General features: G+C 52.7%; 1 protein-coding gene across 1 annotated transcript in view; it reads left to right on the top strand.

The window, feature by feature from the left end:
* agxt2 (alanine--glyoxylate aminotransferase 2) overlaps positions 1 to 14,779 on the top strand; it is an 80,439-nt gene that overhangs the window by 29,645 nt on the left and 36,015 nt on the right. The window contains exons 3-5 of the mRNA XM_070873615.1: positions 7,092 to 7,276; positions 9,923 to 10,046; positions 14,259 to 14,353. Of these exons, the coding sequence (XP_070729716.1) occupies positions 7,092 to 7,276; positions 9,923 to 10,046; positions 14,259 to 14,353 (404 nt within the window). The remainder of the gene's footprint in view (positions 1 to 7,091; positions 7,277 to 9,922; positions 10,047 to 14,258; positions 14,354 to 14,779) is intronic.

The raw sequence follows: 14,779 nt of genomic DNA, 5'->3' as shown, positions 1-14,779 counted from the left end.
TGCTTGGACCGTACCAAGGCAAAACTCTGTTGTACAAGCAAATTGCACTTATCTTTATACAGAAATTGAATACAGAAATAGAAAAAGAATCTTATTCATTAGTCCCGCGAGTACAAAGGTCGTCTCGGGAGGTACACACTCTATCTGTCCTTGCATAGTTTCTCTCTGTTCACAGTCTGATAAGCAAAGGCAAAAGGAGACTCCCTTTTAATACCAGATGGTCACCTAATTGCATCTCTAAGTTTCAAGGCTAAAAAGCGTGGCTATTTTTCTCGTCTTATTATTTCTTTAAGCATAGCAAAAAACAGAATTTAACCCTTCTCTCTAAATTAAGCCAGGTGTTCATAGATTCTTTCTTCCACAGGTTGTTTATTTCCTGAGTGCGCTGCAATCCGTTGGTATCATCCAGTGTTTGCGTGGGTCTTAAGGTTCCCAGTATCATGAGTTGAATCAGTTGCCGCGGTCCCATCTTGGTGAGTGTTTTATCTGCAATTTTAAACAAATAGCCTGGTCGTCACCAGGTGTTAGGTTCTGGTCTACTTGTGTCGCGGTCACTCTGTGGACTCGGAGGTAAGGATTAGTTTATCCATAATCTTTATCGTCGTACCATCTCTATCACTTCATGTCCCTGTCTGGGCTGCCGTGGGTTTTGTGTTTGAGCCTGCTGTGCTCGAGCCTGCACGATGACCCATCTATATCGATATTATCCAAACTCCAATCAACACCAATGCCACTATTCCTCCAAACATCGCTGTCTGCTTTACCGTTAGGTTGGGTTTGTGAACTACACCTACCCACCGTGGGGTACATTGGCTCTATTGCTATAGGTGATGGTGCTATGGCTGTGCACTGCACTATCCTTCTAGTCCCGTTTTTTAAAACATCTCTTCCAGCCTGTTTATCTTAGCTTTTAACTCTTCAATTTGTTTTGTTTGAGTATCTTTCTTTTATTTGTATCAGGCGAGTATTATTACATAGGCTAGTTCTGTTTTTATTTTTATTCTGACTATCGCACCATTTCCTCTGTTAGGTGAGTCATTTTTATTCTATTAAGAAATCTAAATTAATAATGTCCAGTATAAAACAGCTGTTAATGGAAAGGGTTAACTCCTTTACAGGTTTGTAAGAAAGCCTGATGTCATTACGTGACTTCACGTAATCATCCGAGAAATTCTTTTTTTTTTAAGTCTTTGTGCCTTCAAAACTTGCTTAGAAATTAGGAATCCGTTAAAACAGCAGAAATCATTAGTAAAATAAAAGTCTTCTCATCAGGAAAGACGGCATTTTAGAGTAAACTCCAATGTTTTCTTAACTTCTAATTGCCAAAGATTTTTTTTGATTGATTTAAAATGAGACCACACATTTTTAATAGCTATTTTGTTTACTGAAATCCAATTTTCACACACGCTATGTACATTCTAACATTTCGTTTTATTTTATGGTCCCGTTCACTGGGCAAATCTTGTGTTTCATTTCTCTCTCAGCACAAAATCTAAACATCCGTGCCAGTTCTATTTTCTATAAGAATTTTAAAATTTAGTAAGATTCTCTAATTCCCAGTTCTTTCTGTGCTGAGTTCGCATAGCTTAGATTTTTTCTCCTCGTTATTTTCAAAACCCTCCTGCTTGTTTAGACTGTTCAGGACTTTTCTTGATAAACAATGTCCATTTTGGAAATCTTTCAAACTGCAGTGAAACTTTCTCATAATTTAAAATCATTATCAATGGAGAGTGTCTTTTACTTCTTCAAATTAATTTTTTTTCCAATTAAACCAATATCTTTTTCACAGCCGATATCAACTAGTATTTAGTAAGTTATGTCTTTTTCCATCGCAAACACCCCCTTTTTTTTCCAGCACCTAATTCGTGCGTTATGTCTTTTTTCCAGATCACCTTTCTTCAAATTAGGTTTTGTATTTTACACGGAGGGCTCGTGTCTCTGTAACTTTGTTAATTTAAAATCATCAGACAATCGAAGACACTTTTCCTTTCGAATTGTTCAATTTGTTTTCTTTCAAAGTTGCGTCTTTATCTTTTTCGTTTCTCCACAACTAGAACGGAGTCTAGCACGTAGGTTTTGAGGGCTGCTTTTCATTATCTCAAAATGTTCCAGTTTCAAGGTTGTTAAAATGTCTTTTTCTAAACTGCTAAAGCTTGCTGTTTTAACATTTTTCAAAAGTCCCCTTTACACCTTCGCAGATAGCTCACCACTCGCCCAGGAGTTTGACCTGATCCCTGAAGGTATTTCTAGATTGTTTCCAAACCTTTTAGTTTTATATCTCCTTTTTTCTTTAAGAGATCAGATTCAATTTAATAATTTTTTTTTAGTTTGAATCCACCTTAGTATTTTGCTGTGCCTTCTCTTAATATCTCAAAATCCCAATTCAAATTTTGTAATTTCAATCTTTATTTACAACTCTTTTTTTTGAGCTAGAAGCTTTTTTAAAAGGCATTTTTATCTCATTCCTAGACTAAATTTATGTCTTTCAACCCAATGTAATCAATCATTGCATGTTTTCTTTCGACAAGTAAGTGAGCGTGTCAAATAAATTCTTTTTTTTTCAACCACCGGGACCATGTATTTTTTATCTTTTACTCAACAAACCTATCCTTTGTGCATTTCCTAGCTCCGTAACTTATCATCTGAATATATCCACACCTGCGTTCCTGACTTAAAATGTCTTAAAACTTCTCACATACAGGACAACACTACAAACGGTTGAAAAAACTTTCACTCTGTTTGGAGAAGCGGGTGGAGCTAAAATTAACAGACAGCTGCACCACTCTTCCAAACAGGCTTTTAGAAACATGAAAACATAATAATTCATTCCGCAGTCAAAAAATCACACAAGGACTCTCACTCAACGACAGACATTCACAAAAGTCTCTCTTCATTCAACAAAGTTTATTGTTTCGCTGGCTCTATTCTTGGATCCATACTTCACTTAAGATAGTCACTATCAGGTTTTTTTAAATTTCTTACATATTGATTTACTTCCTCTGTTAATTTTACGTGGGCTCGCAGTATCAAGACCACAGCCTTTTCATTTTTATCTTTCTTTTCCTTCTCCCACCATTCCTGCTGATTTGCTGGCAGGTCCTGGGGGTCCCATCCTGACTTAATCATCTTCTCAATTAGTTTCTTTTGTTTTTCCTCCAGGTGGCGGGTAAGGTACCCTTCTGGTCCCCACTCGAGGTTATTTACTTTATTGGCCTTTCCTGGGTAGGACTAGAACTGTTAGGAATCTACTCTCAGAGGTCCGCTTTCTACCTAGCGTAACTTGTAGTAGACCGTCTCCTGGCTACTGTCAGGTCACAAGTTCTGCTGTTATACAAACTTATACAATTCTTAAAGCGCGTTTAAGCAATTCCCGCAGTGCTCTACGCCTCCTGAGCGACTACCTACCAATGTTTTGTCTGTTGGTCCAACCCTGTTCACAGATTTAGTTTCCGTTGGTCGCTGTACACCGCCTGGTCTCCGGGGTATATTTTCAAATCACACTACTGGGTCCGGGAAGTGTTGCTCGATATCACGATCCCACGGTCTAAGTGTGTTCCCTACACCTACTTAGTTCCTGGCCGTCACGTGGGACTAAAGTCCTCTTAATTCAGGCTCAGGCTAGGCGTTTGAGATATTAGACCATCTCCTCGTGTCGAGCACCCGGCTTCCACCTCCCACACCCTTTATAATTAAACATGTTTTATACTCACCCGGGTTTTTCCAAGGGTATTCAGCGACTCCGGGAAATCCTGTTCGTGACGCCACTGTTAGCGCGAATGTTTTCCTGCAAGAATCACTCGACATTCTGGGTCAGTTCCAACGCCAAAGCGGCCTTTATTACGCCGGCGGGGAGAGAGCCTCTGTTCAACTCCAGGCACTCCACTCCACCGAACAAAGAAATCCATCGCATGAGGAACATTTGGGGAGGAGAACCACATTCAGAGCAGCGTACAGCGTACAGAGCAGCGTACAGCGTACGGAGCAGCATACAGCGTACAGAGCAGCGTACAGCGTACAGAGCAGCGTACAGCATACAGTGTACAGAGCAGCGTACAGAGTAGCATGCAGCGTACAGCGTACAGAGCAGCGTACAGCGTACAAAGCAGCGTACAGCATACAGAGCAGCTTACAGCGTACAGAGTAGCGTGCAGTGTACAGCGTACAGAGCAGCGTAAAGATCAGCATGCAGCGTACAGTACAGCGTACAGAGCAGCGTACAGCATGCAGCGTACAGAGCAGCATGCAGCGTGCAGTGTACAGAGCAGCATGCAGCGTACAGCGTACAGAGCAGCGTACAGAGCAGCATGCAGCGCACAGCGTACAGAGCAGCGTACAGCATACAGAGCAGCGTGCAGCGTATAGAGCAGCGTACAGCGTGCAGCGTACAGAGCAGTGTACAGCATACAGAGCAGCGTGCAGCGTACAGTGCAGCGTACAGAGCAGCGTGCAGCGTACAGTGCAGCGTACAGAGCAGCGTGCAGCGTACAGAGCAGCGTACAAAGCAGCATGCAGTGTACAGAGCAGCGTGCAGCGTACAGAGCAGTGTATAGCGCCTGATTCAGCGCTGCAGTCCTCGCTTCAGGCGGTAAGACTGAATTGGGCAGGCGGAGCCGGTAACAGTGGTCAGCCGGTACAATCACCGTTCACACGGTGACACCACCTCACACACGGCCGGACAGAATCTCCGCCCTTTGTCTCCACATTTCATGCACGCACCTTCACAAACCGTTTGCACTTTTTGCTGTAAGCCCCCCACAGCTGGGTTTGTGGAACGCACTCACAGAGTAAAGGGAGCTCCTGTTACACACCGTGTCGTTACCCAACACACAGATCGGTCTCGTGCACAAGTCCTGGAATTCATCAACCCGTCACCTCGCGAGCTAGGGTTGAGATCGAAGCACAAGATCGTGAGTTGGGGAGTTTTCATTCAATTGCAAGGGTTGGCATTACTGAGGCAGACACTGAGAGTGTGAGGGGGGGAGAGAGAGCGACAGAGAGAGAGAGAGACTGAGGGAGAGGATGCTCTGAGATTCGATGATTTGATGACTGGAGGGAGGGGGAGGCGAATACTCTGCGGTGGGGGGGGACGGGGAGGTGGGGGAGGGGGAGGGGCGGTGTTTGCTGACCCTGTGCCCTGTGCTGACCCTGTGCCTCTGCTGACCCTGACCCTGTGCTGACCCCGTGCCCTGTGCTGACCCTGTGCCTGTGCTGACCCTGTGCCCTGTGCTGACCCCGTGCCCTGTGCTGACCCTGTGCCTCTGCTGACCCTGTGCCTGTGCTGACCCCGTGCTGACCCTGTGTCCTGTGCTGACCCTGACCCTGTGCTGACCCTGTGCCCTGTGCTGTCCCCGTGCTGACCCTGTGCCCTGTGCTGACCCCGTGCCCTGTGCTGACCCCGTGCTGACCCTGTGCCCTGTGCTGACCCTGTGCCCTGTGCTGTCCCCGTGCTGACCCTGTGCCCCGTGCTGACCCTGTGCCTCTGCTGACCCTGTGCCTGTGCTGACCCTGTGTCCTGTGCTGACCCTGACCCTGTGCTGACCCCGTGCCCTGTGCTGACCCCGTGCTTACCCTGTGCCCTGTGCTGACCCCGTGCCCTGTGCTGACCCTGTGCCTCTGCTGACCCTGTGCCTGTGCTGACCCTGTGTCCTGTGCTGACCCTGACCCTGTGCTGACCCTGTGCCCTGTGCTGTCCCCGTGCTGACCCTGTGCCCTGTGCTGACCCCGTGCCCTGTGCTGACCCTGTGCCCTGTGCTGACCCTGTGCCCTGTGCTGTCCCCGTGCTGACCCTGTGCCCCGTGCTGACCCTGTGCCCTGTGCTGACCCCGTGCTGACCCTATGTCCTGTGCTGACCCCGTGCCCTGTGCTGACCCCGTGCTTACCCTGTGCCCTGTGCTGACCCTGTGCCCTGTGCTGACCCCGTGCTGACCATGTGTCCTGTGCTGACCCCATGCCCTGTGCTGACCCCGTGCTGACCCTGTGCCCCATGCTGACCCCGTGCCCTGTGCTGACCCTGTGCCCCGTGCTGACCCCGTGCCCTGTGCTGACCCCGTGCTGACCCTGTGCCCTGTGCTGACCCTGTGCTCTGTGCTGACCCTGTGCTGATCCTGTACTGACCCTGTGCCCCATGCTGACCCCGTACCCTGTGCTGACCCTGTGCTCTGTGCTGACCCCATGCTGACCCCGTGCTGACCCTGTGTCCTGTACTGACCCCGTGCCCTGTGCTGACCCCGTGCTGACCCTGTGTCCTATGCTGACCCCGTGCCCTGTGCTGACCCTGTGCTGACCCCGTGCTTACCCTGTGCCCTGTGCTGACCCTGTGCCCTGTGCTGACCCCGTGCTGACCATGTGTCCCATGCTGACCCCGTGCTGACCCTGTGCTGACCCTGTGCCCCATGCTGACCCCGTGCCCTGTGCTGACCCTGTGCACCGTGCTGACCCCGTGCCCTGTGCTGACCCCGAGCTGACCCTGTGCCCTGTGCTGACCCTGTGCTCTGTGCTGACCCCGTGCTGATCCTGTGCTGACCCTGTGCCCCATGCTGACCCCGTACCCTGTGCTGACCCTGTGCTCTGTGCTGACCCCGTGCTGACCCGGTGCTCTGTGCTGGCCCTGTGCCCTGTGCTGACCCCGTGCTGACCCGGTGCCCTGTGCTGACCCCGTGCTGACCCTGTGCCCTGTGCTGACCCCGTGCTGACCCGGTGCCCTGTGCTGACCCCGTGCTGACCCGGTGCTCTGTGCTGACCCTGTGCCCTGTGCTGACCCCGTGCTGACCCGGTGCCCTGTGCTGACCCCGTGCTGACCCGGTGCTCTGTGCTGACCCTGTGCCCTGTGCTGACCCCGTGCTGACCCCGTGCTGACCCCATGCTGACCCTGTGCCCTGTGCTGACCCCGTGCTGACCCCGTGCCCTGTGCTGACCCCGTGCTGACCCTGTGCCCTGTGCTGACCCTGTGCTGACCCTGTGCCCTGTGCTGACCCCGTGCTGACCCTGTGCTCTGTGCTGACCCGGTGCCCTGTGCTGACCCCGTGCTGACCCTGTGCCCTGTGCTGACCCGGTGCCCTGTGCTGACCCCGTGCCCTGTGTTCTGACCCCAGGCCCTGCCGTACGATGCGATGTTGGCCATCCGTCGCCGTCACCTCTCCCCCCATGCTCTGACCTACTACACCAGGCCCCTACTCATCCACCAGGGCCACATGCAGTGGCTGTGGGACTCGGAGGGCCGCAGGTACCTGGACTTCTTCGGGGGCATCGTCACCATCAGCGTCGGGCACTGCCACCCGTGAGTAGACCATCGCTCGGCGGGCAATCCGTCGTCACTGGGAGCCCCGAAACAGCACTGTGATTGGGGGAGTTGGGGGTGGGGAGGGGTAATTAGAGGGGGTAAGGGGGAGTGAGGGTGGGAGGGTGAGGGGGTAAGGGGGAGGGGGTGAAGGGTGAGGAGGGTAAGGGGGTGAAGGTGGGGGGGGTTGAGGGAGTCGCAGGGGGTGAGGGGGTGAGAGTGGTTTAGGGGGTGAGGGTTGGGAGGTGAGGGTGGGTGAGGGAGAGTGACGGGGGTGAGGGGGGAGTGAGGGTGTGTGAGGGAGTCGGAAGGGGTGAGGGGGTAGGAGGGTGAGGGGGGTGCATGATGGAGTCGGAAGGGTTGAGGGAGTTAGGGTTGGGTTGGGAGTTTAGGGTTGAGATGGTGGAGGTGAGGGGCAATGGGGAAGGGGGGTAGGGTGAGAGGGTGTTGGGGTGACAGTGTGATGGAGTGAGGTGAGGGTGGGGGTTGATGTGAAGGTAAGGGGATCAGAGAGAACATAAGATGCATTATTAAGGATGTATTTAAGGAGAGGCTGGACAAGCCAATGAGGGAGAAGGGAATAGAGGGTTATGCTGATAGAGTTAGATGAGGAAAGACGGGAGGAGGCTCGAGTGGAGCATAAACACCGGCACGGACTGGTTGGGCCGAATGGCCTGTTTCTGGGCCGTGTATCCGATGTAATCCGGTGTAACATGAGAAACAGGAGCAGGAGTGGGCCATACGGCCCCTCGAGCCTGCTCCACCATTTAATACCATCATGGCTGATCCGATCATGGACTCAGCTCCACTTCCCTGCCCGCTCCCCATAACCCCTTATCCCCTTATCAGTTAAGAAACTGTCTATCACTGTTTTAAATTTATTCAATGTCCCGGCCTCCACAGCTCTCTGAGGCAGCGAATTCCACAGATTTACAACCCTCTGAGAGAAGAAATTCCTCCTCATCTCAGTTTTAAATGGGCGGCCCCTTATTCTAAGACCATGCCCCCTAGTTCTAGTCTCCCCCATCAGTGGAAACATCCTCTCTGCATCCACCTTGTCAAGCCCCCTCATAATCTTATACGTTTCGATAAGATCACCTCTCATTCTTCTGAATTCCAATGAGTAGAGGCCCAACCTCCTCAACCTTTCCTCATAAGTCAACCCCCTCATCTCCGGAATCAACCGAGTGAATCTTCTCTGAACTGCCTCCAAAGCAAATATATCCTTTCGTAAATACGGAAACCAAACCTGCACGCAGTACTCCAGGTGTGGCCTCACCAATACCCTGTATAACTGTAGCAAGACTTCCCTGCTTTTATACTCCATCCCCTTTGCAATAAAGGCCAAGATACCATTGGCCTTCCTGATCACTTGCTGTACCTGCATATTAACCTTTTGTGTTTCATGTACAAGTACCCCCAGGTCCCGCTGTACTGCAGCACTTTGCAATCTTTCTCCATTTAAATAACAACTTGCTCTTTGATTTTTTTCTGCCAAAGTGCATGACCTCATACTTTCCAACATTATACTCCATCTGCCAAATTTTTGCCCACTCACTTAGCCTGTCTATGTCCTTTTGCAGATTTTTTGTGTCCTCCTCACACATTGCTTTTTCTCCCATCTTTGTATCGTCAGCAAATTTGGCTACGTTACACTCAGTCCCTTCTTCCAAGTCGTTAATATAGATTGTAAATAGTTGGGGTCCCAGCACTGATCCCTGCGGCACCCCACTAGTTACTGGTTGCCAACCAGAGAATGAACCATTTATCCCGACTCTCTGTTTTCTGTTAGTTAGCCAATCCTCTATCCATGCTAAAATATTACCCACAACCCCGTGAACTTTTATCTTGTGCAGTAACCTTTTATGTGGCACCTTGTCAAATGCCTTCTGGAAATCCAAATACACCACATCCACTGGTTCCCCTTTATCCACCCTGTTCATTACATCCTCAAAGAATTCCAGCAAATTTGTCAAACATTACTTCCCCTTCATAAATCCATGCTGACTCTGCCTGACCGAATTTTGCTTTTCCAAATGTCCTGCTACTGCTTCTTCAATAATGGACTCCAGCATTTTCCCAACCACAGATGTTAGGCTAACTGGTCGATAGTTTCCTGCTTTTTTCTGCCTCCTTTTTTAAATAGGGGCGTTACATTTGCAGTTTTCCAATTTTAAGGGGCCTCCCCAGAATCCAGGGAATTTTGTTAAATTACAACCAATGCCTCCACTATCCCTGCTGCTACTTCTCTTCAGACCCCAGGATACAAGCCATCAGGTCCAGGGGATTTATCTGCCTTTAGTCCCATTATCTTACTGAGTAGCACCTCCTTAGTGATGGTGATTGTGTTAAGTTCCTCCCCCCTATAGCCCCTTGAGTATGGGGTGAGGGTTGGGGGTGGAGGGATGGGGTGGGGTGTGTGTTGGGGGCTCCCACACTGTGATGGGGTTGGGAGGTGTGTGTGTGGAGTGTGGGAGGGTAGACACAGATTGCTGGGGGGAGGTTGGTGAAGGGGGTGTGTGTGGAGGGGGAGGTTGGTGAAGGGGGTGTGTGTGGAGGGGGAGGGGTGGGGTGGGCACTGATGGGGGGCGGACTGTGAATGGTGACCCTAACCCAGACCCCGATGGTTGTTCCCCTTGCTCACAGGAAGGTGACCGAGGTGGCTCGGGAACAGATGGGGCGACTGTGCCACACAACCAACATCTACATGCACCCTGGCATCAACGAGTACATGGAGCGGCTGATCGCCACCCTCCCGGACCCCCTGAGGGTGAGGGGGGCACGGGGGGCAGCTCATCGACCGTTCATTCACTCAGGGGTCCTCCGTCACAGGGTCCCGATCGCTGCAATCCTCACCCTGCTGTCCATTCTCACCCTGCCCCTGCCCCCCACCCCCACCCCCACCCTCACCCTGCCCCCCACCCCCACCCCCACCCTCACCCTGCCCCCCACCCTGCCCCTGCCCCCCACCCCCACCCTCACCCTGCCCCTGCCCCCACCCTCACCCTGCCCCCACCCTCACCCTGCCCCCCACCCTCACCCTGCCCCCCACCCTCACCCTGCCCCCCACCCCCACCCCCACCCTCACCCTGCCCCCACCCTCACCCTGCCCCCCACCCTCACCCTCACCCTGCCCCCACCCTCACCCTGCCCCCCCACCCTCACCCTGCCCCCCCACCCCCACCCCCACCCTCACCCTGCCCCCACCCTCACCCTGCCCCCCACCCCCACCCTCACCCTGCCCCCACCCTCACCCTGCCCCCCACCCCCACCCCCACCCTCACCCTGCCCCCCACCCTCACCCTGCCCCCCACCCCCACCCTCACCCTGCCTCTGCCCCCACCCTCACCCTGCCCCCCACCCTCACCCTGCCCCCCACCCCCACCCTCACCCTGCCCCCACCATCACCCTGCCCCCCACCCCCACCCTGCCCCCCATCCTCACCCTGCCCCCCCACCCTCACCCTGCCCCCCCACCCTCACCCTGCCCCCCCACCCCCACCCTCACCCTGCCCCCCCACCCCCACCCCCACCCTCACCCTGCCCCCCACCCTCACCCTGCCCCCCACCCCCACCCTCACCCTGCCCCCCCACCCTCACCCTGCCCCACACCCTCACCCTGCCCCCCACCCCCACCCTCACCCTGCCCCCCACCCTCACCCTGCCCCCACCCTCACCCTGCCCCCACCCTCACCCTGCCCCCCACCCTCACCCTGCCCCCCCACCCTCACCCTGCCCCACACCCTCACCCTGCCCCCCATCCTCACCCTGCCCCCCCACCCTCACCCTGCCCCCCCACCCTCACCCTGCCCCCCCACCCTCACCCTTCCCCCACCCTCACCCTCACCCTGCCCCCCACCATTACCCTGCCCCCACCCTGCTCTCGATCGTTTCCTGGAAACACTTCATTCTGGAATCCACCCCCATCAATTTGCCGGGACATCAGACCATCAGAAATAGGAGCAGGAGTAGGCCATTCGGCCCCTTGAGCCTGCTCCACCATTTAATACCATCATGGCTGATCTGATCATGGACTCAGGTCCACTTCCCCGCCCGCTCCCCATAACCCCTTATCCCCTTATCGCTCAAAAATCTGTCTATCTCCGCCTTAAATTTATTCAATGACCCAGCCCCCACAGCTCTCTGAGGCAGTGAATTCCACAGATTTACAACCCTCTGAGAAGAAATTCCTCCTCATCTCAGTTTTAAATGGGCGGCCCCTTATTCTAAGACCATGCCCCCTAGTTCTAGTCTCCCCCATCAGTGGAAACATCCTCTCTGCATCCACCTTGTCAAGCCCCCTCATAATCTTATACATTTCGATAAGATCACCTCTCATTCTTCTGAATTCCAATGAGTAGAGGCCCAACCTCCTCAACCTTTCCTCATAAGTCAACCCCTTCATCCCCGGAATCAACCGAGTGAACCTTCTCTGAACTGCCTCCAAAGCAAGTATATCCTTTCGTAAATGTGGAAACCAAAACTGCACGCAGTACTCCAGGTGTGGCCTCACCAATACCCTGTATAACTGCACGCAGTACTCCAGGTGTGGCCTCACCAATACCCTGTATAACTGCACGCAGTACTCCAGGTGTGGCCTCACCAATACCCTGTATAACTGTAGCAAGACTTCCCTGCTTTTATACTCCATCCCCTCCTCCCCCCAAGACACCCGTTGTTTAACCCCCTCCCCTCCCCTCCCCCCGACCAGTTACCATCCCATTCCTGCCCCTTGCTCCCTGTTTTTGGCCACTTTCTATCAGTCCCATTGATTACCCCGACCCTCTCCTGAAACTCTCAAATGTGTTTTTTTTGTCATTTGTTCCTGGGGTGTGGGCATCACTGGCAAGGCTGGTATTTATTGCCCATCCCTAATTGCCCTGGAGAAGGTGGTGGTGAGCTGTGGGTCTGGAGTCACATATCGGCCAGACCGGGTAAGGGCAGCAAATTTCCTTCCCTGAAGAACATTAGTGATAATCACTGGTGATAGTGATAACAATCCTATAATTACTGACGTTGCCTTTTAATTCCAGATTTATTCAATTAACAGAATTTAAATTCCCCAGCTGCCGTGGTGGGATTTGAGCTCCTGTCCCCGGATTATTATTCCAGGCCTCTGGATTACTGGCCCCGTAACCTATGCACTCCACTACCCTTACATAAGAACATAAGAATTAGGAACAGGAGTAGGCCATCTAGCCCCTCGAGCCTGCTCCGCCATTCAACAAGATCATGGCTGATCTGGCCGTGGACTCAGCTCCACTTACCCGCCCGCTCCCCGTAACCCTTAATTCCCTTATTGGTTAAAAATCTATCTATCTGTGATTTGATTACATTCAATGAGCTTTAGGATTCATGCACAAGGACCCCCAGGTCCCTCTGCACCGCAGCATGTTGTAATTTCTCCCCATTCAAATAATATTCCCTTTTACTGTTTTTTTTCCCAAGGTGGATGACCTCACACTTTCCGACATTGTATTCCATCTGCCAAATCTTAGCCCATTCTATTAACCTATCTAAATCTCTTTGCAGCCTCTCCGTGTCCTCTACACAACCCGCTTTCCCACTAATCTTAGTGTCATCTGCAAATTTTGTTACACTACACTCTGTCCCCTCTTCCAGGTCATCTATGTATATTGTAAACAGTTGTGGTCCCAGCACCGATCCCTGTGGCACACCACTAACCACCGATTTCCAACCCGAAAAGGACCCATTAATCCCGACTCTCTGCTTTCTGTTAGCCAGCCAATTCTCGATCCATGCTAATACATTTCCTCTGACTCCGCGTACCTTTATCTTCTGCAGTAACCTTTTGTGTGGCACCTTATCGAATGCCTTTTGGAAATCTAAATACACCACATCCATCGGTACACCTCTATCCACCATGCTCGTTATATCCTCAAAGAATTCCAGTAAATTAGTTCAACATGATTTCCCCTTCATGAATCCATGTTGCATCTGCTTGATTGCACTATTCCTATCTAGATGTCCCGCTATTTCTTCCTTAATGATAGTTTCAAGCATTTTCCCCACTACAGATGTTAAACTAACCGGCCTATAGTTACCTGCCTTTTGTCTGCCCCCTTTTTTAAACAGAGGCGTTACATTAGCTGCTTTCCAATCCGCTGGTACCTCCCAGAGTCCAGAGAATTTTGGTAGATTATAACCAATGCATCGGCTATAACTTCCGCCATCTCTTTTAATACCCTGGGATGCATTTCATCAGGACCAGGGGACTTGTCTACCTTGAGTCCCATTAGCCTGTCCAGCACTACGCCCCTAGTGATAGTGATTGTCTCAAGGTCCTACCTTCCTACATTCCCGTGACCAGCAATTTCTGGCATGGTTTTTGTGTCTTCCACTGTGAAGACCGAAGCAAAATAATTGTTTAAGGTCTCAGCCATTTCCACATTTCCCATTATTAAATCCCCCTTCTCATCTTCTAAGGGACCAACATTTACTTTAGTCACTCTTTTCCGTTTTATATATCGGTGAAAGCTTTTACTATCTGTTTGAGTACCCTTCCCCTTGTAGTGCCACGCTTGTTCAGGAACAGGCGTCTCACAACCTCAAGAATAATCTCACTGGTGGAGCAGATTTCATATTATTCAGTTCGATGTCTGAGACACACTTGCAATGTAAACACCTCTGTGTCACGCTGCAGTGACAGGTCCTCAACACATGGTGGCGTTGTGCTACCCACCTCGACCCTTGGCCGGATTCACATGGTGACATTCGTAGAATCTCTCGGGACCCTCCCTGCCCCGGGTGTGGGGGGGGGGGGATCCTGTCCACTGGATGGTGGGGGGCTCTATCCCCTGGGGGAATAGCGGGGGGCTCTGACCTCTGGGAGGGGGTGGTCCTGTCCCTAGGGGGTGGGGCTCTGTCCCCCGGGGGTGGGGCTCTGTCCTCTGGGTGGGGGGGGGTCCTGTCCCCTGGGGAGGGGTTGTGTAGCCGATAATCATCCTGTGTTCTGTTCTCAGATTGTTTTCCTGTTGAACAGCGGTTCTGAGGCCAACGATCTCGCCATGCTGCTCGCCCGGGTTCACACCCACAACCACAACCTCATCACCCTCAGGTAACCTCTGACCCTCAGGTAACCTCTCACCCCAACCATGCTGAGCGACCCGGGGGGAGGGGAAGAGAGATGGGGAGGGCCCAGTGTCCACCCCCCTGGGGCCCAGTGTCGTTCCCCCCCCCCAGGGCCCAGTGATTCCCCCCCCGGGGCCCAGTGCCCCCCCACCCCAGGGGCCCAGTGTCGTCCCCCCCCCCCGGGGCCCAGTGCCCCCCCACCCCAGGGGCCCAGTGTCATTCCCCCCCCCCCCCCGGGGCCCAGTGTTCCCCCCCCCGGGGCCCGGTGTTCCCCCCCCCCCGGGGCCCAGTGCCTCCCCCCCCCGGCGCCCAGTGTTCACCCCCCCAGGGCCCAGTGTCCCCCCCTGGGGCCCAGTGTCCATCCCCCCCCGGGGCCCGGTGTTCCCCCCGGGGCCCAGTGTTCCCTACGGGG

The sequence above is a fragment of the Pristiophorus japonicus genome, unplaced genomic scaffold, assembly GCF_044704955.1.
Source record: "Pristiophorus japonicus isolate sPriJap1 unplaced genomic scaffold, sPriJap1.hap1 HAP1_SCAFFOLD_526, whole genome shotgun sequence".
In the NCBI taxonomy this organism is placed as follows: domain Eukaryota; kingdom Metazoa; phylum Chordata; class Chondrichthyes; family Pristiophoridae; genus Pristiophorus; species Pristiophorus japonicus.
This window is presented reverse-complemented; position numbering and strand designations above follow the sequence as displayed.